This window comes from Buteo buteo, chromosome 12, assembly GCF_964188355.1.
Source record: "Buteo buteo chromosome 12, bButBut1.hap1.1, whole genome shotgun sequence".
NCBI classification, from domain to species: domain Eukaryota; kingdom Metazoa; phylum Chordata; class Aves; order Accipitriformes; family Accipitridae; genus Buteo; species Buteo buteo.
This window is the reverse complement of record NC_134182.1, coordinates 75,187-98,990: the sequence shown is the minus strand read 5'-3', so window position 1 is coordinate 98,990 and position 23,804 is coordinate 75,187. Positions and strand designations below refer to the sequence as shown.

Genomic DNA, 23,804 nt, shown 5'->3' with positions numbered 1-23,804 from the left:
GGCCATCCCAGTGCATCCCCGCTGCAACCCGTTTGCTCCCAGTATCGCTCCAGTACAATCCCAGTTTGCTCCCAGCATCACCCCGGCGCATCCCCAGTGCAATCCCAGTTTGCTCTCAGTACTGTCCCAGTGCAATCCCAGTTTGCTCCCAGTATTGTCCCAGTGCAATCCCAGTTTGCTCCCAGCATCGCCCCCCCGGCGCATCCCCAGTTTGCTCCAGCCCCTCCGGGACAGCCCCCCTCTCCCGCCCCCCCCCCCGCCCGCCCCAACCACCAGCCGTGACTGCGCCGCTCGAGGCCGCCGGGGGGCGCCAAAGCGCGCGGCGCGGCCAATGGGAGCGCGGCGGTACCCAGGGGCGGGGCCGAACCTCCCCGTTCCCATGGCAACCCCGCGGCCGTTGCTGGCGCCCCCCACCCCCCCCCCCGCGGCGGCGGAAGGACGAGGCGACCCCCCCGTGGGGCTCCGGGTTTGTATTTACACGAATTCTCGTTTCTCGCCAGGAAACACTTCGGGTTTGGTTTTTTTTTTCTCTTTTTTGTAGTTTTTTTTTCTTAAAAACACCCCCGGGGCCGCCCCCCCCGCTCCCCCGAGGCCCCGCCCTTTTCGAGGCCCCGCCCTCCCCGCTCCCTCGCCCGCGGCCCCCCGGGAATAAAAATAGATGCTCTCGGGGTCGGGGGGGGGGGGGGGGGGAAGAGGGGGGGGTGCGGGTGCCATGGCGACGGGCGGGCGGGGAAGGACGGGATGTGTCGCCATGGTAACCGGTGACATCGCCGCGGCAACCGTCAGCGGGAGCCGGGACGCGGGTCGCCATGGCAACGAGCCGGCGGTTGGCCGGAGACACGCTGTCCGTAGGCCGCGGTCACCGCGGCGGTGGTCGGTCGGTCGCCGCCGCGGCGGGCCGCGGGCCGAGGTCAAAGGCCACGGAGGAGGCCGCCGCGGCAACAGGCCCGGTGACGAGGTCGCCACGGCAACCGGCCCAGCGGTACCCCTGGGGTCGCCGCGGCAACCGGCCCGGTGACGAGGTCGCCACGGCGACCCCGTACTCCGGGGTTGCCGCGGCAACCGGCCTACCGGGGAGATGCTCGAGGTTGCCACGGCGACCGGCGCGGCGGCGGCGGCCATCTCGCGCTCCCGGTCCCCGTCAGCCATCTCGGGTGGCGCCGGCCGCCATCTTGGCACGGGGGGGGGGGGCAGCGGGGGAGGGGCCGGGGGGGCCCCAGGACCCCCCCAAACCCCAGAACTGCTGCGTTTGGCACAATTTTCTTTGTACAGAAAGCGCAAAAGAAAGAAAAAGGGGGGGGGGGAGCCAGGGCCCCCCCCCGGGGATGGGGGACAGGGATACGGGGGGGGGGGTGGCAGCGCCCCTCCCCCCGCCACTGGGCCTCGGTTTTTCCTCATTTTCGCGGGTTTTGACTCATTTCCCACCGCCGGGTCAGGAACATGCAACGGTGACGGGGGGGCGGCGGCGGCGGCAGGGGGGGCCCCCCAAAGTGCCCCGCCCAGGGGACCCGGGCATCACAGGTGCCCCCCCCCCCCGGGGATGCAGGTGGTGGGGAGACCCCCCCCCACGCCCCTGCAGGGGACCCAGGCGTCCTGGGGGGGGGGGTAGTGGGTGTCCCCCCCCAACGTGTGTCTTCCAGGGACCCAGGCATCCTGGAGGGTCCCCTGCCTCTTCGGGGGACCCAGGTGTCCGGTTGTTTTTTGGGGAGAGGGGGGGGCGTGGGGTGGGGACGGTTTCCCATGCGTCTTCAGGGGACCCAGGCATCCGGGGGGGGGTCCCCATGCGTCTTCAGTGGACCCAGGCGTCTGGGGGGGGTGGAGGGGGTCCCCATGCGTCTTCAGCATCCCCACGTGTCCATGGGGGGGGGGAGGCGGGTGGGGGGGGTCCCCGTTACCGCTTCAGCGGACCCAGGCGTCCGGGTGGGGACGCAAGCAGGCAGGTGGGGGGGGGGGTCTCACCCTGCACACCCGTGGGGGGACCCAGGCATCCGGGCGGGCCCCCCCCGCCTCCCTAAGGTGTGGGGGGGTTTCCTCCGCTCGGGGGGACCCTGGCGTCCGGGTGGGTGTCGGGGGCGGGTGTGGGGAGCGGGGCTGAGCCGACTATACGCGGGTGGTGGAGTGGGGGTGGGGCAGGGTGCTGTTGTGGCCGGGGGGGAAGGGGGGGCCGAAGGGGTGCAGGGCGGGCAGCCCCCCCGGCACCATGGTGATGGTGTTGGGCGTCATGAGCGGGACGTCCTCGGGGGCTCGCCGCAAGGCCAGGGTGTAGTCCGGGGGCCCGGCGGGGGGGCGCAGGGCGGCTTCGGGGGGGTCCCCACTCCCCCCCACCCCCACCCCCCTCTCGGGGTGCTTCAGCTGCAGCGAGACCAACTCCTCCTCCGCCCCCCCGTGACCCAACAGATCGTTGGGCGCCCCCCGGGCCGGGGGGGGGCTGAGGCGCCGGGGGCCCCCCCGCCCCTCGGGAGGGCGCTTGTCCCGCTTGTAGTAGAGGGCGGCGAAGGCCAGGATGTTGAGGAAGAGGAGGGAGGCCCCCACCGCCACGGTGACGCTCAGCTCGGTGGAGTAGTCCCGCGAGTCCCCGGGGAAGGGGGCAAAGCGGCGGCGGCCCCCCCCGTCGGGTTCCTCCTCTTCCTCGGGGGGCGGTGGGGAAGGGGCCGGGGGGCGGCGGGTGGCGGGCGGGCGGCGAGGGGGTCCGGCGCCGGCGGGGGGGGGCAGGCGGGTGGTGGTGGAGGCGTGGGGCAGCTGGTGGAGGTTGTGGAGGTGGGGGACGAGCTCCAGCCAGAAGGCCACCTTGTTGGCCCGGTAGTGGTCGCGGACGCGGGGCTTGAGGCCGATGTGGAGGTAGCGCTTGTCCTTCCCGTCGAAGCGGGTCCACACCACCTCCTCGAAGCGGTTGGGCTTCGTGTGGATGAACTTGGTGTCCTGCGGCACCGGCTGGTTGGGGTCCCTGCGGGGGCGGAGGGAGGGAGGCGCTGATCAGACCCGGAGGGACCTTCACCCACCCACCCACCCCTCCACCCGCCCCTCTGTCCATCCACCCATGCTCTCAACCAGCCACCCATCCACTCAACCACTCAACTATCCACCCATCCACTCAACCATCCACCCATCCACTCAACCAGCCACTCAAACACTCAACTATCCACTCAACCACTCAACTATCCACCCATCCATTCAACCACTCAACTATCCACCCATCCACTCAACCAGCCACCCATCCATCCAGCCACCCACCCATCCAACCAGCCACCCATCCACTCAACCAACTATCCACCCACTCATCCAACCACTCAACCAACCAATCACCGTACATACCACTCATCCACCCAACCATTCGTCCAACCACCCACCCAACCATTCATCCAACCACCCAACCATTCATCCAACCACCCACCCAACCATTGACCCCACCACCCACCCACCCATCCATGCACACAGCCACCCCCCCTCCATCCATCCATCCATCCATCCCCCATGTCCCTGTATCCGCATCCCCCCCATCCCCATCCTCCTGTTCCCCCATGTCCACATCCTCCATGGCCGCATTCCCCTTGATGTGGCGGGGATGGAGTCCCACCAGGGTTCCGTTCCCCCCCACCATGATCCTGCTCACCGCGTCCCTACCCCCCTCCAGCGTCCCCACCCACCCGGTCTTGGCAAAGTTGGTCCAGTAGGTCATGACGACGGCGCTAAGCATCACGTCGTTCTTGGAGAAGTTGCAGGGGAAGAGGTCTGTGGCGCCCACCATGGGCACCCCGAAGACATAGGGGATCTCGTCCCCGTGGGCCGCATCCGCCCACTCGGGCCGTGCGTCCGTCTGGCAGTGGTGGTAGAAGGTGTAGAAGTAGACGGGCGACTGGTACTCGGCGTGGAGCTTGGCCGTGGCCACCGCCGGGGCCACCCATTGGTGGTCGGTGAAGAGGGCCAGCAACGTCTTACGCCTCATCTCCCCGTTGTCCCGGTCGGCCCAATCCGTGTACATGAACTTGATGGTCTCCCGTAGGATGTCCTTCCCCTCGGGGTAACCGTAGAGGTTGTCCACGAAGTTGGAGACGGTGAAGTCGAAGTAGGAAGCAGAGATGCCGTCCTCGCTCTCCAGCGAGTCCTCCACGAACTTCAACCCCTCGCCCTGGTTGACGCCGATGAGGATGTCGTAGTTGAGGAATTCGCCCTGTTGCATCAGGATCTCGGGGTCGTCGGGCACCACGTCACCGTCCACCACCGGCCCGAAGGCCACGTGGTAGCGGGCGGGTTGGACATCCTGGTCCACCAAGGCGCGGAAGGGTTGACGTCGCAGGCACTCCACCGCCGCCCCCGTGTCTGCCCGTTCACAGCCCACCTTGGCCGCCAGCAGCCGCGTGTACTTCAGCGGCTGGTAGTTCACCGACCAGCTGGAGATGGCTGTCCCGCTCTGCGCGATGGCCTTCTGGAAGAGACCTGAGGGACCTGGGCATCAGCAGGGGCCGGGGGGGGGGACGTGGGGATGGAGTCCCACCAGGCTGTACGGACAAGGGGACCTGGTGGGGACGTGGGGATGGAGTCCCACCAGGATGCAGGCGCATGGGGACATCGATGGGAGGTGGTGGGTACATGGGGATGGAGTCCCACCGGGGGATTCAGGGGGCTCCAGGAGGGATTCGGGGTCCACAGGGCGATTCGGGGGGGTTCCTGGAGGATTTGGGGTCCCCAGCGTGGTGCGGGGGGCCCCCAGGAAGGAAGGAAGATACCTTCAGAGTGGTGGGAGAGGATGAGGAGGCTGACGCAGGCGGCGCCGGCGCCGGAGCCAAAGATGGTGATGCGCTGGGGGTCACCCCCAAAGTGCCCCACGTTCTCGTTGAGCCACCGCAGCGCCTGGATCTGGTCCAGGAGCCCGTAGTTGCCCTTTGCTGCCTGGTCCCCCGTGCTCAGGAAGCCTGCGGGGACATGGGTACATGTAGGGACATGTGGGGAGGTGTCCCCCCATCACGGACCAGGTCACCAATGCAGTAGCCCGTGGAGTCCACCATGTCACCCTGCCCAACCCATGTTGCCAAGGTGGTTCTCCGTGGTGTCCGCACACCCAATCCATGGCCTCAAAGGGGTTCTCCATGGTGTCCACCATGGCCCCGCGCCCAACCCGTGTCCCCAAGGAGGTTCTCCATGGTGTCCCAACGTCCCCACGCCCAACCCGTGTCCCCAAGGAGGTTCTCCATGGTGTCCCAACGTCCCCACGCCCAACCCGCGTCCCCAAGGAGGTTCTCCATGGTGTCCCAACGTCCCCATGCCCGACCCGCATCCCCGAGGTCGCCCCCCGTACCGAGGACGCCCAGGCGGTAGTTCATGGTGACGACGATGACGTTGCCGTAGGCCGCCAGCACGCTGCCATCAAACATGTTCCCCGTCCCCTCCATGTAGGAGCCGCCGTGGAGGAAGAGCATCACCGGCTTCTTCCCGCTGTCCCGGATGTCTGGGGGGGTGGGGGTGGGGGGTGTCGTGGGGGGTGGGTCAGGGGCACCCCTAGGTCTGGGGACACCCTGGGGACATCCCTGGCACCATGGGGACCCCCTCGGGGACCCCCCCCAGCACTGGGGACACCCACTGGGGACCCCCTCGGGGATCCCCAAGGCACCAGGGATCCCCACATCCCCCCGCCCCCCCAGCACCGGGGACCCCCACGTCCCCCCCAATGTCACATTAGGGACCCCCCTCTCCCCAGTGCTGGAGGGGGGATCAGAGGTGACAGCCGGGGTCAGAGGTCACAGGCTGGAGCTTTGGGGGGGGGAGGTCTAGAGTTGGGGGTCACTGGGGGGGCCCCCCCCGCCTGTTTCCATGGCAACGTGCCCCTCCCATCGCTTCATTTCTAGGTCACGTCCGTCGCCGCAGCAACGGGGCCTCATTAACACTGCGTTAACGATGATAAGCGGGGGGGGGGGGGGGAACACACCCCGGCATCCGGGGGACGGGACGGGACATGGGGATGGGACCAGGGGGGACCCCGGCGTCCAGGATGGGGGGGGGGGGGGGCAGGGAGGGGCGTGTCAAAAAAAAAACCACCAAAAAAACCACCAAAACACCAAAAAACCAAAAAAATCACCCCCAAACCCCCCGAAAAGAAGCAAAACCAGCAAAAACAAAAAAAAAACACCAAAAAAAGAGAAAAAGAACCAAAATAGGCAGCCAAAAAGGGGGGCAACCCCACCCAAAAGCATTGGGGGGGGGAGGGGGGGACCTGCAGCCCCAGGAAGAAAGAAAGAAAAGGGGGGGGAAGGAGAGGGGGGAGGGGGGGGAAAAAACCCAAAAAAACCGAAAGAACCAAAAAAAATTTTGCCCAAAACCGGAGGAACATGCACCAAAACTACCTGCGTCCGGGGGGGGGCCGCCGGCCGCGCCGTCCTCGCGCTTTTTCGCGAGCAAACCTGGACCAAGGGAAGAAAAGGAGGAAAAATTTTTGGGGCCAAAAGGAGCGAAAATGGGGGTGGGGGAGAGGGGCGAGGGGGGGGCGGGGGAAAAGGCAAAAAAAATAATTAAAAAAAAAAAAACAAAAAACTTTCCTGCCCCCAAAACGGGGGAAAGAGCAGGAAAAAAAAGCGGGCGGGGGCCCAGTAAAATGGGGCAAGAACCGGGGTGGGGGGGGGCCCAAAAATGGGGCCGGGGGTGGTGGACAGAGGGATGGACGGACGGAGGGATGGATGAAGGACAGATGGACGTTGGGATGGATGGACAGATGTTGGGATGGACAGACGTTGGAATGGATGGACAGAGGGATGGAGGGATGCCAGGAAAGATGAAGGACGTACAGACAGACGGACGGAGGGATGGGTGAAGGACAGACGGACGTTGGGATGGGATGGATGGACAGAGGGATGGATGGACAGAGGGATGGATGGAGGACAGACAGACGTCGGGATGGCTTGACAGACGTCGGGATGGACGGACAGACGTTGGGATGGATGAAGGACAGATGGACGTTGGGATAGATGGACAGATGTTGGGAGGGATGGACAGAGGGGTGGACGGATGCCAGGAAGGATGAAGGACGTACAGGCAGACGGACGTTGGGATGGATGAAGGATGTACAGACGGATGGAGGGATGGATGAAGGACAGATGGACGAAGGGATGGATGAAGGACGTACGGATCCATGGGCATCGGGATGGACGAAGGACAGACGGACGTCGGGATGGGATGGATGGCCGGATGTCGGGATGGCCGGACGTTGGGATGGATGAAGAACAGACGGACGTTGGGATGGGATAGATGGACGGACATCGGGATGGATGGACATCGGGATGGACGGACATCGGGATGGATGAAGGACAGACGGACGTCAGGATGGGATGGATGGCCGGACGTCGGGATGGATGGGCATCGGGATGGATGAAGGACAGACGGACGTCAGGATGGGATGGATGGCCAGACGTCGGGATGGCCGGACGTCGGGATGGCTGGACGGACGTGGAGGTGGGCAGGGCGGAGGACAGACGGACGCAGGGTGGGGGTGATGTCACCGCTGGCAGGGCTGCTCCAGCACAGGGACCCCGCCAGGAGCCGGGACCCGGCGTCCAGGGGCGGGGAGGGGAGTGGCCGGGGGGGACACACCCAGGGGTCCGGCCACGGCGGGGGTGAGGGGGGTCATCCCCACCCCCCCATCTCGCCCCATTCCCTGGCCCCCGATTTTGCCCAAATCTGCAGGTTTTCACCCCGACTCCCAGCTTCCCCCTTTTCCACTCGGTTTTGCCCATTTCCTCTGGTTTTTGCCCCCTCTTGACCGTCCCGGGGGTGGGGTGCAGAGAGGCCGGGGCACAGCCCGTTCCCCCCCCTTCCCCGCCCTTTTTTTGCCCCATTTTCCTGTGTCTTGCCCCCTTTCCTAATTTCCCCAGTTTCAGCCCAGTTTTGCCTATTTCCCCCATTTTCCACCCCATCTTTCCGTCCTCGGTTGGTACCAGCGGCTCTGGCAGAGGCCGCCCCGCCCCCTTTCTTCCTCGCTCCACCCGAATACCTCAGTTTTCACCCCATTTCTCCACCTGCCCCCCCGCCCCCGTTCCTGCTGGAATTTGCCCACTTCCTTCCTCTTACTCCCCGTTTCCTCCCTCGCTGGGGCGGGGCAGGCCCTGCCTCTGTGCCCCGCCCTGCCCTGCCCCTCCTGGCCCCGCCCCTTCCCATCTGGCCCCGCCCATCCCCGCCATCCTCCCTTGGGGGGACACAGCCTGGGGCGGAGGCAGTTCCTCGCCCGCCCCGCCCGTCCCCACCCAGGCGCCACACCCGTCCCTCCCGCCCTCCAAGGGGAGGCGGAGGTTGAGAGGGAGGCAGCCAGCCCTCGCCCTCCCTGTCCCCCTGCATCCCGGCCCCTCCCCACCCCCCTCAGCCCCACCCCCTGCCCTGCCCCACCCAGCCACACCCCCTGCCCCTCCCCGCCCCACCCGCCCACCCCTGCCGTCCTCCAGCAGGACACGGAAGCTGAGGCGGAGGCAGTCAGTCCTTGCCCTCTGGGTGCCTCCCCCTCCCCGCCCCTCCCCGCCCCGCCCAGCCCCTCCCGGCTGCCCCGCCCTGCCCCGCCCAGCCGTACCGTCCTCGGTGGGGACGTAGAGGTTGAGGTACAGACAGTCCTCGCTCTGCGCCGCCACGTAGGCGCCAGCGGCCTCCAGGTTGTCGCTGAGCCAGAGGGGCAGCATGAGGGGCGGGGGGCCCCCCCGCAGGTTTTGGGGGCAGGCGGGGGCGAAGGCGGTGGCGTCCCGCACCCCCCCCCAGGCGGCCGGCGCTTCGGGGGGGGCCCAGCGGCGGGGGCCCAGCGGGGGGGCGGCGTAGGGCACCCCCAGAAAGGCTTGAACCGGCCCCAGCAGCTCGTTGCTGAGGTCCCGGCGAGCCCCCCGCAGCCGCCCGTACTGGGTGGGCACCACCGGGAACCGGGGGTCCGGGGGGGGGTCCCCGGCCCCGGCGGCCCCGGCGGCCCCGGCGGCAGGGGGGGGCGGCGGCGGCGGCGGCTGGGGGGCGCCGGGGGGGGCCCAGAGCGCCAGGGCCAGGGCCAGCGCCAGCGGCGGGGGCGGCATGGCGGGGGGTGGGGTGGGGGGGTGGGGGTGGCGGGGGGACAGGGGGGGCTACGGGGCGCTGGGGGGGGGGTGCGCCATGGCGGGGCTGGCGGGGGGCGCGGAGGGGTCATAGGTCACGGACGGAGGGAGGGACACGGGGGCGGGCAGGGGGATGGAGGGGGGCCGTGGGGGGGCGAGGGGGGGACACGTGGGGGGGGGACAGACGGACGGGGGACACACACGGACGCACAGAGGGATGATGGGAAGGGGGGAGGGGAGAGGGACGAGGGGGGGGAGAGAAGAAGAAGCAGAAGAAACCGTCAGTCGGGGGCTCCGACCCCCCCCGGGACCCCGACACCCCCCCCGGGACCCCACCCCCCCCCCGGGGACCCAAATCCGCCCCCCCCGGGGACCCCAGACCTCCCTCGCCCCCCCCGGGACCCCCTGCCTCCGCCCCCCCCAACCACTTCGGGGTGGCGGGGGGGGATGTGGGGGTCCCCCCCCCCCGCGTTGCCATGGCGACGGAGCCCGGAGCGTCGCCCTGGCAACCGGAGTTCCGGCCGGCAGCCCGCCTCCTCCCGCGGCCTGGGGACCGGCCGGCCGGGGGGGGACACCCAGGCCTGCGGACCCCCCCTCCGCCCCCCCCTCCCCAAAAGGGGCCCCAGGCCCCCGGTCCCCCATCCCGCCCTCCCCCAATTCGGTGCCGACGGAGGACCCAGCCGTCCAGGCCCCCCCAACTCCCCCCCCCTCAGGCCTGGCACACGGGGCCTCCTTCCCCCCCCCCCGAAATTTGGGGGTCCGTGGGGGGGGGTGGTCGGGTCCCAGACATCCGGCCTCCCCCCCCTTTCCCCAATCCCCCCCTCCTACACCACCCAGGCGTCCGATCCCCCCATCCATCATCATCATCATCATCATCATCACCATCTTCATCCCCAGGCCCCGAGGACCCGCCAGTCCGAGCGCCCCCCCCACCCCCCCAGCGAGGACCCCCCCGCCCCCCCTTATCCCGAGGACCCAGCGCCCGACCCCCCCCTCCTTCCATCCCCCCTCATCCCTCCATCCATCATCCCGGGGACCCCAGCATCCCCCCCGCCGTCTCCCCCCGCCACCCCGGGGGGGGCCCAGCCGTTCGGGGGTCGGTGCCTACCTGGGCCGGGGCCGGGCCTATCGGCGGGGGGGGCGGGGGGGGCCGGGCCGGTACCGGGGCCGGGGCCGGGCCATGGCGGCGGGCGGGGCCGGGCCTGAGCCGAGCCGGGAGCGGCCGCCTTGGTCCCTCCCGCCGGGAGCGGCTGCGGGAACCGGGAGCCGCCTCCGGGGGGCGGCGCCGGACCGGGCCGGCCCCCCCCCCCCCCCCAAAAACCGCCCTCCCCCCCCTCCTCCTCCCCCGAACCGCCCCCGGTACCGCCCGGCCCGGGGGGGGGTAATGGGGGGGGACGGACGCGGATTCCTCGGGGAGGGGGGGACACACACGGACGGGCACCCGGGTCCCTGTTTATGGGGGGGGGTCCACCCGCCTCGCGGGGGGGCGGGGGTGGGTCTGCGATACCGCCGGGCCGCTAGGGGGCGCTGCGGGGAGGCGCGGCCCTACAGGAAACAGCGCATGGGGGGCGGGGGGGCGTCCCTCGTGGCGGCCGGCAGGGGGCGCGCTGCCCCCCCCACTTGCCGACGGGAGGCGGGGGCGCGGGGCGAGCGTTCCCATTGGCCGGCCGGCCGGCGGGAGCGACGCGCCGCTCCGCCAATGGCGGGCGGGAAGGGAGGGAGGGAGGGAGGGGAGGAGGGGAAGGGGGCAGGACGCGTGGGCGTGGCCGGAAGCGGAAGCGCGGCGCGATGGCGGGAGCGGCGCGAGCCTGGGCGAGGGTCGGGGCACTCAGCGGCGCCGCCGCGATGGCGGCCGCGGCCTACGGGGCGCACGGTGGGGCCGGGACCGGGCGGGGGGAGGAACCGGGGCCGGGGAGGGGTCGGGCCGTGACTGACACACACCCTCGCCCCCTCCCCCAGGCCTCCGCCGCAGTGACCGGGACGAGTACCAGAAGGAGGTGAGTTGGGGGGGGAGGGGAGGGGAAGGGGGGGGGCCCGGACGCCCCCCATCCCCCCCCTGACCGCCCCCCCCGCTCAGCTCTACGAGACGGCGAACCGGTTCCACCTCCTGCACAGCCTGGCGCTGCTGGCCGTCCCTCACTGCCGCCGCCCCGCCCTGGTGCGTGTGTCCCCTCCCCCGCCAGCCCCCCCAGCCCCCCGACCCTTTCTGACCCCCCCCCCGATCTCCCCCCCCCTCCCAGGCCGGGTCCCTGCTCTGCGCCGGCATCGGGTTCTTCTGCCTCCCGCTCTACTACCACGGCCTGAGCGGGGACCCGGCCTTCAACCGCGCCGCCCCCCTCGGCGGGACCCTCTTCATCCTCGGCTGGGCGGCCATGGCGCTCTGAAGGCACACGGGGGGGGGCCGGCGGCCGCCCCCCCTGCCCCCGGTACCTGGGAGTCCGCCCCGCTGCGCGCACTTCCCCTTTAAAAGGTGGGGCTTCACCGTGGCCCCTTCACCTATTGGTCAAGCGCCTGGCCAATAGGGGGGGGGTGCCTGTGCACTGGGCTCCGATTGGGCCGTAGCGGGGACGGCAGTGGGTAATGGGGGGAAAAGGGGAGGGCGGGCGTAGTGGTCCTCTCCCGGCTTCTGATTGGCTGCGGTGAGACCGCCCTTCCCCATCAACGGGGGGAGGCTGGAGCTTGCTGACGTCACGGCTGTTGCTGGGCGACAGCCAACGGCTGGCGACCTCCCGTGCTTCCCCCTCCCTCATTGGCCGGGCTAGCAGCCAATCAAGGAGGGGGGGGGCTGAGCCAGGCGCATCCCGCAGCAGCGGTTGCCCCCGTGCTGCCGGGCCGCCCCGCCCTCCATCTTGACCAGCCAATAAACGATCGAGTTTCAGCTCTGCTCCCATGACGTCACGGCCCCACAGACACCCCCCCCCCAGCAGCCGGGCTGTGGCGGGTGCTGCCCTACGGGGCCATTTATTGGGGTCCGGGGGGGGCATGTACAAACGGGGGGGGAGTAGGGGGGAGCGCATATCAAAATGGGGGGGTCGCGGGGGGGGCCTAGAAGAAGTCGACGTCTTCAGGGGCGTCCAGGTCCCGGTACTCGACGATCGCCCGGGGGTCGCCCCGAACCATCCTGGGGGGGGGGCAGGGGAGGTTGGGGGGGGGCACAGGGACCCCAAATTCCACCACCATCCCTCCCCCTCAAGTAACTCAATCCCCCTCAAAACAGGGTGCCCCCCACCTCAACCTGCCCCCCAAACAGGGTCCATATTGTCCCCCACTCAAACTGAGCCTGACCCCCAAGGGGGTGCCTCATTGTCGCCCCCCCCCCGCCATCCCTATCCCCCCCCAGTTGGGTCAGGGCCCCCCAAGTGTGTGCCCCCCTACCTGCTGCGGGGTTTATTGAGGTACCCCCCCTGGCCCCGAAATGTCTCGTAGTTGCCCCGGCCGGCGGCGTAGGGTCCGGGGGGGTAGGGGGGGCCACCTGTGGGGGGGGGGTGGGAGGTCAGGGAGGAGCCACAGGATACCCCCCCCCAAAACACCCCCAGTAAGACCAGCTCCCCCCAGTTTCCTTCTCCAGTTATTGCCCCCAAAACCCCATAAGACCCTCCCTGAGCCCCCCCCACACCCTCCTTGAGCCCCCCCAAACCCCTCCCCCAGTCCCCCCAAAGACCCTCCAGCCCCCCCCCTCCTCTCCAGGCCCCCCAAGACCCCCCGTACCTCCGTAGCCCAGGATGGGGGGCCGGGGCTGCCCGTAGGGCATCATCCCCTGTGGCGTCTGGGGCGGGTATGGCAGCCCGGGGGCCAGGCCTGGGGGGACAGTGGGGGGTCAGGGGCTGTGACTCCCCCCTCCTCATGGTGGGTTACAGGGGGACAATGGCTCTGGGGGTATGGGGGGGGGAAGGGCTGTCACTGGCGCTGGGGGGGGGGACATGGGGGTGTCAGCAACCCTGTATGGAGCCTGGGGGTGGCCGAGATGGGGGCAGGGGGGGATTGTGGGGTGTCACAGACTCCTTACAGACCCCCAAGGGGGTCTGAGGGGACATGGGGGGGGACATTGGGGTGTCACTGACCTCATAGGGACCCTGGGAGTTGTTGAGGGGACCCTGGGGGAGATGGGGGGGAAGTCTAGGGTGTCATCAACCCTGCATGGACCCCAGGGTGTCTGAGGGGAGGGGACGTGGAGGGGGACTGGGGAGGACACACAACACACTGGGGGGGGCCAAGGGGACACCGAGGGGCATTTTGGGATGTCACTGACCCTTTACAGACCCCAAAGGGGGCTGAGGGCATGTTGGGGGGGGACGGGACATTGGGCTGTCACTGCACTGACCCTGTGTGGACCCTGGGAGACATGGAGGGGGGGACGACACGAACACACACAACACTGGGGTGTCCCCAGCACCCACCCACCCCCCCCCCGACCACAAGGGTGGCCAAGGAGGCAACACCGTCCCAGGGAGGGGTGAACTCACCCTGGGCGGGTCCTGGGGGGGGCCCCCCCTTGCCCTCGGGCAGGGCAGGGCGCTTGGGGTCCATCAGGAAGTTGTTGAAGAAGAGGACTTCCTTCCTCACCGCCCCCATCTTCTCCCCGTGCTTGTTGAAGATGTGCTTGCGGACAAACTCCGGGCCCTGGGGGGGGACACGACGATGACACACATTGGGGGATATGTTGGAGACACAGAGGGGGGACAGACCCTGCTCCATCAACGCCCCCCCCCCCCCCCCAATTCATCCCCCAGGTCCCCCCATCCCCGTTCTCCTCCGTAGCCCCATTGCTCCGCAACGTCCCCCACCCACGTCCCCACCTTGAGCTTCTTTGCCACCAAGGGGACATGGACACTCGTCCCTGCTCAGCTCCTGGGTGTCCCCAGTGTCCCCACCTCGAACTTCTCGCTGTTGAGGGGACACCCCCACTTGTCCCTGCCTGGCTCCCGTGTGTGTGCCGCCCCTGTCCCCCCCGCCACCCTCCTAACCTTGAACTTCTTGCCACTGAGGGGACAGAGCCACTTGTCCTTGCCCAGCTCCTGGGTGTTGGCGGTGACGAACTTCTCCAGCTCCTGCTCGGGGTCCTTGCGGCCGAGGCGCTGGGCCTCCTCTTCTGGCAGCGCCTCCCGCCCCGCCAGCAGCGGCCCCAGACGCTCCTCGAAGCCCTTCTGCCACTCCGCCACTGCGGGGGGGGACACACGGCTCACCCGGGGGGGGACGGCAGCTCAGGGGGAGGCAGGAGTTTGGGGGGGGGGGAGACCCGAGGGTTTAAGGGGAGAAGCCCAATGTTTGGGGACCCTGCGACTCCTGCCAGGACCTCACCCCGAGAGCCAGGGTTGGGGTGCGGGGGGGCAGGGGGGGCTCCCCGGGACCTACCCTCTCCGTGGGAGACGCGGTTGGGGGGCAGGGGCCCCCGCACGTGGACGATTCCGCAGCGGTTGGGCATCTCGTCCTCGTTGATGTACTCGGAGGTGTTGTAGTAGTCGACTGAGTGGACGATGCGCAGGTAGAGCAGGAGCCGGTCCAGCACCTGGGGATGCGGGGGGGGCATCGGGGGGGGGCATCGGGGGGGGACAGACAGACAGACATCAGCGGGGACACAGGGACATTGGGGGCACAGAGGAGACATGGAGCAGTGATGGGGGGACATCAGGGGGAGACGGCGCAGGGATGGAGGACGGGGGACACACACACGCACACAGGGACAACTGGGGACAGCCAGGGGGTCCCGGCCGCACTCCCCCTGCCCCCGCGTCCCACCTTGAGGAGCTTCTCGTCCCTCTCGACGGTGACCTCGGTGGGGTTGGCCTCGCGGGGCCCCTCCTCGGTGTCCCCCCCGCCGCGCCCCAGCAGCTCCTCCTCCTCTGCGCTCACTTCCTCGATCAGGTAATCCGTGATGTGCTTCAGCACCGGGTTCTGCGACGGCACTGCCTGCGCGGGGGGGACCGTGAGGGACCCAGAAGGACGGGGGGACCACGGGAAGGATGTGGGCACCACCAGGGCCCACGAGGAGGACTTGGGGACCACGACAAGGTCCTAGGGACCATGAGAATATCTTGGGGACCACGAGGACGACCATGAAAATGACTTGGGACCACCAGGGACCATGACGAGGTCCTGGGGACCACGAGAAGGACCACGACGAGGTCCTGGGGACCACCAGGGACCACAAGAAGGTCCTGGGGACCACGAGAAGGATTTGGGGACCACCAGGGGACAACTGTGGGGACCACCAGGGACCACAAGAAGGTCCTGGGGACCATGAGAAGACACTGGGGACCATGAGGGGGCGGCAAGGGCTGTGCGGACCATGTGGGGACCACAAGGGGACGGGGGGGGGGGACAACACCGAGGGGCCACAACACAGGTGAGAGACCCCACCAGAGGACATGCCTGCGCCCCACTTCCAGCACCACACTCACCCCAGCGGCGGCCGCCGCAGCAGCAGCAGCGGGGTCCCCATCCCCGTCGGGGTTGGGGGGCACGTCTCCCCCTCCCAGAGCTGCTCCCCCTCCCGGGGTGGGGGTGGGAGGCCCCCAAAGCTGGGCACGGCCGTCGAGGGCATGGACCAGGCGGGCGGCCAGCTTGATGTCGTTGCGGACGATGGGGCGGTGCTGGGTGATGCCACTGACGTTGCGCACCCGCCGCGTCAGGTCCCGGTTCACCCCCGGGCTCAGCTCACAGTCACGCAGCTGGGGGGGGACAAAAGCGGGGAGTCAGCTCCCCCAGACACACCCCACCGTAGCCCCAACCCTTCCTGAACCCCCAAATCCCCCACACAGTCCCTGCACCCCCGAGCCCCTAAACACACTCCAAACCACCTCCTGCACTCAGCTGCACCTCAGACCCCATAACATCTGACTGCCGCCATATCCCCCCTGCACCCCAAAACTGCCCCCGGAGCTCCCACCTCCCCCCCACACCCCCAAGCCACCCCATAACCTCCCCACAGCGATCCCCCAAATCCACCCCGTGAGACTATCAACTCGGCCCCGCAACCACTCCTACTCCCCTCCCCCAAGCCACCCCCTGGCCCCCCCAAAACAACGCCCAGACCCCCCTCACCCCCCCAGAATCTGCCCCAGGGCCCCCCAAAAGCTCCCCCAATCCCCTCACCCGAATATTCTGGAGGCTCCAGCAGATCTCCTTGATGTTGACGCTGCGGTCGAAGGTGACCCAACCCCGACGGAAAAACCTGAGGGAGACATGACATCAGCCCCCCCCCACTTTGGGTGACCGGAGACAACACACGCACGATGCAGTGGGGTCCCCATGACCCCCTAGGTGTCCCCAAATCTCCTCTGGGGTGAGGCCAGCACTCACCTCCTCTCGGGTTGGGGGTCCGACAGAGCCACACGCATGAAGCCGGGGTAACGCTTGCAGAGCTGGGGGGGGGGGAGGCGGTTAGGAGGGTGTTGCGGGTATTTTAGGGGGTCTGCACACCCCCCTTAACCCCCCCCCCGCCAGCTGCTCACCGCCACGATCTCTGCCTGGGAGATGTTGGGGGCAATGTTGCGCATGAAGAGGGAGCAGGTCTTGTGGAGCGGCCGGGGTTTGGGGTCCCCCCCTTCCTTCTCCTTGGCCTTCGGCACCACTGGACCCCCCTCTTCCTCGCGTCCCTTCTCCTCCTTCCCCTTCTCCTCTGTTGGGGTGCAAATGTTGGGGAGGGGAGAGATCAGGGCCAAGCTAGGCCCCCCGCAAGCCCCCCAGCACCCACTGGGCGAGAGCTTTATGCCTCCAGAGCCCCCAGAGCCCCCTCCAAGCACCCAGAAAAGCCCGATACCTTCCCACAACCCTCTGTGTCCCCTCCCTCAGACACCCAAGTTCCCATTGAGCCCCCCTAGGACCGTCAGTGACCCTCAGTGTCCCCCACGGGACTCCCAAACACCTCAGTGACCCCCCCCAGGATCCTCCATGTCCCCCCAGGACCCCCAAAGATCCCCCTAGGTGACCCTGCTGTGCCCCCCAGGGACCCCCCAGGGATCTCAGGGACTCCCCAAGGCCCCCCCCGTCCCACCTTCCTTGTCCCCCTCGCGGCGGCCACCCTCAGACTCGCTCTCGGAGTCGCTGGCGCTGCCCTCGTCGTAGCTGTCATCGCCGCTGCGCTTCCGCTTCCGCTTCTTGCTGGCCTGGGGGGGGTAAAATGATGGGGGGGGGGGTGTCAATAGGGTGGGGCTGAGGGGCGGGACCTAACAGGGTGGGGCGTGGAGGGGCGGGGTTTTGGCAGGGCAGGGGCACAAGAGTCCAAGGGAGGAGCAGGGGCTCAGTGGGAAGGGGCGGGGCTTGCTGCAAAGGGGGCGGGGTTTGGTGGGAAGGACACTGCCTTGTTGCAAGGGGAGGAGCCTATCAGAGGGGGAGGGGCTGATCACAACTGATGGGGCTTAGGGCAAGGGGAGGGGCCTGTGCAAAAGGGGTGGTCCTTGCCCCCGCAGGGCTTATTGGCAAGGGGCGGGGCCTGTCCGGTGGGGCGGAGCTTGCCAGATGGGGGCGGGGCTTGCACACAACCAGCAGGGCTGCCAGGGGGCGGAGCCTACCGAAGGGGTGGGGCTTGCCTGAGGGGGCGTGGCCAGCTCACCTTCTTGCTCTCCTTGTCCCCTTCCTCCTCTTTCCGCCCCTTCTCCTTCTCCTCCTCTTCCTCCGGCCCCTTCTTGGCCTTCTCCTCACCCGGTGCCTCCCCCTCGCCCTGGGGGAGGTGGAGGGGGTGTCACCAGGGGCCTGGGGGACCCCCGGGGCTGGGGGGGCACCCCAAGAGGCTGGGGGAACCCCAGGAGCCACCCTACAGACCAAGAGGATGCCACGGGGAGACCACGGGGTGGGGGGACACACCCCAAAGGGCTGGGGAATCTCAGGAGAGACCCCAAAGACCAAGGGGACCCCAAGAGAGACCAGGGGAGACACGGAGACCCCAGGGGAGACCCTACGAGCCCCAGGGGACCCCAAGAGAGACCATGGGGACCCCAAGAGAGACCCCATAGAACAAGGGGGACCCCAGGGGGACACCTTAGGGGCCAAAGGAAGCCCTTGGTGACCCCAGGACAGACCCCATGAACCCGAAGGAACCGTAGGGAGACCATGGGGACCCCAGAGGAGACCCCATGGGCCCAAGGAGACCCCAAGAAAGACCCCAGGGGGTGGCATCACCCCACACCTTCTTCCCCTCCTCCTTCTCCTCGCGCTCGGGGGCTTTGCGGTCAGCGTCAGGGGGTCGCGGTTCCTCCTTTTTGGCCGCTTCGACCTTCTCCTGCCGCTCCTCCTCCTCCTCCTGCTCCAGGATGCGCAGGTCGTTCTCTGTACCCCCCTCCATCTTAATCACCGCTAAAAAACCAAAAATAACAGAAAAGGAGATCAGAAACAGAGGTGCCGCCAAAAACAAGGAACCAAAGGAAGTTTTGGCACGGGCAAGGGGGGGTACCTACCGGCATCGAGGGTCTTGATGATGGCGGGGGCACGATCGATGTCGAGGAGGAGATTGTCGAACCAGCCGTTGTCCGAGAGGTAGAGGAAGACGTTTAGGCGGTTCCTCAGGGCCGCCTGCGCCTCCTGCTTCCGCTTCCCCGCCTCGTCTGGGTGGTACTTGGAGCGGAACCTGTTTTTTGGGGATGGGGAATGACATGGGGGAGGGAGGGGGATGGAAAATGGGGGGTGTCAGGGATTGGGGGTACAGCCCTGCCCCAGCCGGGGGTCCCGCTGCGGCAGGGGAGAGGGGATGCCTCCCCCCATCACTCCCCCAGCCCCGTCTGCTTTTCTGCATTGGCGGGGAGAAGTGGGGAACCCCCCCATCTAGCACATCTGGGGTGGGGGGACCCTTGTTTCTAGCAGATAGGAATACGCGTTTTTTGTGCCTGGGGCATGGAGTATCCTGTCTGTCCTAACTGGGGTGCAAGGACCCCCATTTTCCCTGGCAGGGGTACAGGGACTCCCCCCACTGCCCCTGGCTGGGGTATGGGGACCCCATCTGCCCCAACTGGGGAGTGGGGACCCCCATTCCCCTTGGTTGGGGTGGAGGGGACCCCGTCTGCCTCAACTGGGGAGCAGAAATGCCCAATTTCCCCAACCGGGGTACAGGGACAAACCCCCCTCCCCATTTTTCTTGGTCAGGGTGGGGGGACCACCCTTTCTCCCCAGCCAGGGGAAACTGGGGGACCCCACTTTGCCTCCTCCACTGGGGTGAGGGGGACCCCCTACTTCCCCCGGTCAGGGTACAAGGACCCCTGTGTGCCTCGGCCAGGGTGGGGGGAGCCCTATTTGTTCCAAATGGGGTGGGGGTACCCCCACTTCCCACAACCGGGGTGTGGGGAGCCCCGTTTCCTCGGTGGGGTGCAGGAACCCCTGTGTCCCCCATGTGGGGTACAAGGACCCCCTGTCTGCCCCAGCTGGGGTGCAGGGACCCCCATATCTAGCCCATTTGGGCCGCAAGGACCCCCATGTCCCCAAACCAGGGTGTGGGAACTCCCTGTCTGCCCCAGTTGGGGTGCAGGGACCCCTGTGTCCCCCAGCCAGGCTGTGCGGACCCCTGTGCTCCCCAACTGGGGTGCAGGGACCCCTTATCTGCCCCGATTGGGGTGCAAAGACTCCTGTGTCCCCCAAATGGGGTGTGGGGACCCCTTGTCTGTCCCAGTTGGGGTGCAGGGTCTTCGCACCTGCCCCAGGTGGGGTGCAGGGACCCTTGTGCCCCCCAAGCAGGGCGTGGGAACATCCTGCATACCCCAACTGGGTTGCAGGGACCCCCATCCGCCCCCCACATCAGGTCAGGAGACTCCCAGCGCAGATGTCTGGGTGGGGGGGCCGGAGCAGCAGCAGCGGCGGCGGCGGTCGGCAGCGGCAGCCCAGGGAAGGGGGTGGTTTTTGGGGTGGGGGGTGGGGGGTTGCAGTGGGTCATACATACGCTTGCCACGAGCGTCGCCGTCCAGCCGGGCCCCCACTTCGGCGATTTGCTAATTATTATAATTACTACGATTTTGGTTTTTAAGCGTCGCTACGTAAAGGGAAGTAGTGGAAAAAAAAAGCCACCACAAAAAAACCGCTAAAAAATAGGAAAAAAAAAAAAGGCCGAAAAGCGTAAAAACGGGGGGAGCGGGAGGGTCTCCCCGCTTCTCGGCCTCCGCGGGGGCCGAAAAATAAAACAACAAACGCGCGCGGGCCCTCGCTGGGGCGCCCTGCCTGCTTCCTGCGACTGTTGCTCGCTACCGGTCGCATTGTGCGCGACCCTGAGCCCTCGCTGTCTGCCCGCAGCCCCCCCAAATCGGGAGGGGGGGGTTCGTTAAGAAACGGGTGTTAACGAGCCCGGCCGCCGGAGACATGGGGGTTAAAGGGCTCTCCAGGCTGGCGGACGTCCGGAGGGAAAACCTCGCTCGCGGCGGGCGCTTCGGAGGAGGGGAGAAAAGGGAATGGTTAACGTCCGCGCACGCGCGGGTACGCGAGGGGCCACTCAAGCCCCCCCACATCCCGCCCTCCCCCTTTCCGTGGGGTCCCCCCCAAATCAAACCATGGGGGGCAGATGGGTCCCCCCCCTCCCCATCCCAAAAGCCCACTGGTTTAATGGGGTTGGCCGCAGTGGGGTGGCGGCAGGACTTTTTTTGGGGGGCGGGGGGCTTTCTCTGGGGGGGGACTCCCTCCGACGTACCACTCCTCGTCTTTATGCGCCAGGAAGAAATCCTGCATCTGCTGACGGCGGAAATCAAGCTTGTAGTCGTTATAACGCTTAACGGCCTCCGTCTCGTCCACCGCATCATCCAACGAGAGCAGGAATTCCTTGAAACTCTTCATCACTGGGGGAGCCATCCCCAGGTCCACCTCCGCGATGTTCCCCAATCTGCTTGGGGGGACAGACCAGAGTCGGTATCCCCGAAACAGAGACGATCTGGGGACACTGCAGGGTCCTTACAGGGAGGTTTGGGCTCTCACAGGCCTTTATGGAGCATTTTAGATTGTTACTGGATGGCTCAGGGCCATAACAGGGAGCCTTGGGGCCACTACGGGGCAGTTGAGGCCCTTAGAGGGCTGTTCAGGGACTTTACAGGGTGGGTTTGGGTCATTACTGGGCAGCTTGGGCTCTTTATGGTGCTCTTTAAACTACTACCGAACAACTCAAAAACATTGCAGAACGGTTTGAAAACATAATAGAGTGATTCTCAGATGTTACAGAGCAGTGTAGGCCCTCAAAGGGTAGCTCGGGGCCGTTATGGGCGGTTTGGGCTGTTCCCAAGCGGCCTGTGGCTATTATGGGGTGGGTTTGGGCTGTTCCCAGCCAGCTCAGGGTCATTACAGGGTGGGTTGGGCTGTTCCAGGGTGAAGCATTGCCATTAGGGTGCAGTCTGAACAGTTACAGGGTGACTCAGGGCCGTTATGGGTGGTTCAGGCTGTTACTGAGAGGCTTGGGGTCATTATGGGGTGATTTGGGCCGTTATGAAGCAGCTGAGGACCATAACAAGCCAACTGAAGCCCTTATAGGGCAGCTCAGGGCTGGGGGGGGGGGGGGGGGCTGGGGGCCCTTTTGGGGCAGCCTGGAGCCCTTACCCGGCAGTTCGGGTCATGACAGGGTGGCTCAGGGCTGTTACTGGGGGTCTTGGGCTCTTAACAGGCGACTTGGGGCTGTTACGGGTCCCTTATGGGGCAGTTGAGGCACTTATGGGGCAGCCTGGGGCCATTATTGGGCAGTTCAGGGCAGTTAAAGGGTGGTTTGGGGCCATTACCGGGTGATTTGAGCCATTACGGGGCAGCTCGGGGCTGTTATGGGGTGGTTTGAGGTAGTTGCGGGGTGGTTTGGGCCATTACAGGGTGATTTTGGACCATTACGAGGACATTTCAGACCATTACGGGCTGTCTCAGGGGCGCTGTGGGGTAGCTTGGGGGTGGGTGGGGCTGGGAAGGGGACCGGGTGCTGCGGGCCAAGCTGCCCCCCCCCCCCCCCCCAAATCCGGGGGTTGTCTCAGGGGGCAGCAAATAGGGAAAGAGCCAAAGGAGTAAACAGGACCCCCACGCTGGACTGAAGGGGGGTGGGCGGCCAATTTGGGGGCTCAGGACCCTGGGGGTGAGCAGGGAAGGACTTGAGGGGGGGTCAAGTGGGTTTTGGGGTGCTGGCAGGGAATGACATCAGAGGTCAGAGTCCTTACCTGGCCTGGATAGGGAGAATGTGGTGCTGCATGACGTGCATTTCAGGGTGCCCCCAGGGTTGGGGGGGGCCGTAGGTGGGGCCGGCGCCCCCCCCGCTGTAGGGCATGTCGTAGCCGCTGTGGTAAGGGTCACCGCTGTGCTCATCCCTGGGGGGGAGGGGGGCAGCAAGAAAAAACGAGGTTTGGGGGGGGGTCTGCGGTGCAGTTTAGGGGTGCGAAAAGCGTGCGTGGGGGGTTACTCACCAGTCACGGCGCAAGCGTTTCTGGGGGGGACTGAGCTCATGGCGGGGGGGCGAGAAGCGTTCCCGGCGCGTCCGGTCGTAATCCCGGTACTCGCCCCGGCTCCGGCGTTCCCGCCCGCGGTCCCAGTCCCTGCGGCATGGAGGGGGGCGTGACAGGGTTGGGGAGCCCCCGAGGCAGGTTGGGGCGTCACACACCCTCCCCCAAAACCTTACCGGTCGCTCCAGTCGTCGCGGCGGCGGTCGTCCCTCTCCCGCGAGCGGTCGTAGTCGCTGCGTTCCCGCCGGAACTTGTCGCGCCGGCGCCGGTCGTACTCGTCGTCGCTGTCCCCCATGGTGCTGCGGGGGTGGGGGGTGTCAGCGGGGACCCCCCGGGGTCCTCCAATATCCCATCAGCCCCGAGAGGGACCCCACAGCGTCCCAGAATTCCTTGGGGTCCCTCCAGAAGGAGCCAGCCCCCCCCAAATCCCACAGTCCTGCGGGGGGGGGGGGGGGGGGGTGTCCCCCTCTCAAGACCCCCAGCGTCCCATCATCCCCCGCGGCCTCCCCCCGGTATCCCATGATCCCCCAGGGCCCTCCAGTGAGTCCCCCCCAGTATCCCATGATCCCCCGGGGCCCTCCTGACCCCCCCCAGTATCCCGTAGCCCCCCCCGACCTTGACCCCCCCGCCACCGCTATCCCGTGATCCCCCGCGCCCCCCCCAATACCCGGTGACCCCTCATCCCCCCCCCCGCACCTCCGATACCCCCCGACCCCCCGCCGCCGGCCCCGTGACGTCACGCCGGGGCCCCCCGGACCTGCCCGCGCGGTCCCGGCGGCGATCAGCTCCGCGCGCCGCCGCCCGCTCGCTTCCGGCCCGCGCCAGCCGGACGTGACGTATAAGGGGGGGGGAGAGAAAAGGGGGCGGAGGGGCGGGAGGGGCTGTGGCGGCCGCTCTAGGCGCGAGGGAGGACCTCGCCGTTCCTCCGCGGTTTCGGGGTTACTGGCGGGCTCAGCCGGTGGCGAGGGGGCGGATGAGCCGCCGGGGGTGGGAAGGGCCGGGCGCTATGGTCTGCGGAAGGCCGGGGAAGGGGGCGGGTTCCCCAGGCGGCCTTGTCTATGGTGCTGGGGGACGCTCTGGGCCCGGCCCTGGCGGAACAGAGCTCTATGGTTCGGTCCGCTCCGCAGGCGCGCGAGGGCGGGGGGGGGACGGACGGACAGGCGCTGCGCATGCGCCGCCACCGCCTTCCTCCATTGGCCGCCGCGCGCCGCGCCCGCCCCGCCCCGCCCCGCGGCGCGCGCGGGAGCCGCCATCTCCTCGGGGGCACGTGAGGAGGGCGGAGGCCATTTTGTCTCGCCCCCGCTGCGCATGCGTCCCGCCCTGAAGCCGCCCTGAGGGTCGCCATGGTTCCCCCGACGCCATTTTGCTGCCGGGGACGCGATGGCGGGGTGCGTCG

General features: G+C 67.8%; 3 protein-coding genes across 10 annotated transcripts; 1 reads left to right on the top strand and 2 right to left on the bottom strand.

Moving 5' to 3' along the window:
- Positions 1-23: 23 nt before the first annotated feature.
- Positions 24-10,320, bottom strand: NLGN2 (neuroligin 2). 7 transcript variants are annotated; one of them, XM_075042224.1, is made up of 7 exons: positions 10,150-10,320; positions 8,543-9,108; positions 6,336-6,375; positions 5,294-5,443; positions 4,725-4,910; positions 3,645-4,434; positions 24-2,944 (listed from the first exon to the last, which is right to left on the bottom strand). In XM_075042224.1, exons 4-7 carry the CDS (start codon positions 5,412-5,414, stop codon positions 2,101-2,103), a joined length of 1,941 nt encoding a protein of 646 aa, XP_074898325.1. In that variant the 5' UTR covers positions 5,415-5,443; positions 6,336-6,375; positions 8,543-9,108; positions 10,150-10,320; the 3' UTR covers positions 24-2,100. The 7 variants fall into 7 exon arrangements, with proteins under 7 accessions (XP_074898325.1, XP_074898323.1, XP_074898324.1 ...); XM_075042222.1 differs by having other exon boundaries at positions 6,336-6,392; positions 10,150-10,261; XM_075042223.1 differs by lacking the exon at positions 6,336-6,375 and having other exon boundaries at positions 10,150-10,261.
- A 464-nt stretch (positions 10,321-10,784) lies between these two features.
- TMEM256 (transmembrane protein 256) lies at positions 10,785-11,919 on the top strand. Its single transcript, XM_075042217.1, has 4 exons — positions 10,785-10,914; positions 11,001-11,038; positions 11,119-11,199; positions 11,282-11,919. Exons 1-4 carry the CDS (start codon positions 10,830-10,832, stop codon positions 11,423-11,425), a joined length of 348 nt encoding a protein of 115 aa, XP_074898318.1. The 5' UTR covers positions 10,785-10,829; the 3' UTR covers positions 11,426-11,919.
- Positions 11,920-11,978: 59 nt separating this feature from the next.
- SRRT (serrate, RNA effector molecule) lies at positions 11,979-23,445 on the bottom strand. 2 transcript variants are annotated; one of them, XM_075042214.1, is made up of 20 exons: positions 23,166-23,445; positions 22,585-22,707; positions 22,373-22,501; positions 22,130-22,276; positions 20,641-20,832; positions 18,434-18,603; positions 18,166-18,332; positions 17,593-17,700; positions 17,035-17,146; positions 16,493-16,659; positions 16,341-16,402; positions 16,134-16,212; positions 15,440-15,709; positions 14,778-14,948; positions 14,394-14,547; positions 14,006-14,199; positions 13,505-13,661; positions 12,750-12,839; positions 12,417-12,513; positions 11,979-12,162 (listed from the first exon to the last, which is right to left on the bottom strand). In XM_075042214.1, the coding sequence occupies exons 2-20, from the start codon at positions 22,701-22,703 to the stop codon at positions 12,087-12,089; spliced, it is 2,661 nt and encodes an 886-aa protein (XP_074898315.1). In that variant the 5' UTR covers positions 22,704-22,707; positions 23,166-23,445; the 3' UTR covers positions 11,979-12,086. The 2 variants fall into 2 exon arrangements, with proteins under 2 accessions (XP_074898315.1, XP_074898316.1); XM_075042215.1 differs by having other exon boundaries at positions 20,641-20,829; positions 23,166-23,442.
- Between the last annotated feature and the right edge of the window lie 359 nt (positions 23,446-23,804).

Coding starts and splice junctions, on each gene's coding strand:
- NLGN2 (XM_075042218.1), bottom strand. CDS start 7,898: ATGGGGTGGAAAATGGGGGAAATAGGCAAAACTGGGCTGAAACTGGGG. Junction 4,911..5,293: donor CTACCGCCTGGGCGTCCTCG/GTACGGGGGGCG, acceptor ATGTCCCCGCAG/GCTTCCTGAGCACGGGGGAC. Junction 4,435..4,724: donor CCTCTCCCACCACTCTGAAG/GTATCTTCCTTC, acceptor CAGGTCCCTCAG/GTCTCTTCCAGAAGGCCATC.
- TMEM256 (XM_075042217.1), top strand. CDS start 10,830: ATGGCGGGAGCGGCGCGAGCCTGGGCGAGGGTCGGGGCACTCAGCGGC. Junction 10,915..11,000: donor CGCGGCCTACGGGGCGCACG/GTGGGGCCGGGA, acceptor CCCCTCCCCCAG/GCCTCCGCCGCAGTGACCGG. Junction 11,200..11,281: donor ACTGCCGCCGCCCCGCCCTG/GTGCGTGTGTCC, acceptor CCCCCCTCCCAG/GCCGGGTCCCTGCTCTGCGC.
- SRRT (XM_075042214.1), bottom strand. CDS start 22,703: ATGGGGGACAGCGACGACGAGTACGACCGGCGCCGGCGCGACAAGTTC. Junction 20,833..22,129: donor ATTCTCCCTATCCAGGCCAG/GTAAGGACTCTG, acceptor TGTCCCCCCAAG/CAGATTGGGGAACATCGCGG. Junction 17,147..17,592: donor GGGACAAGGAGAGCAAGAAG/GTGAGCTGGCCA, acceptor TACCCCCCCCAG/GCCAGCAAGAAGCGGAAGCG.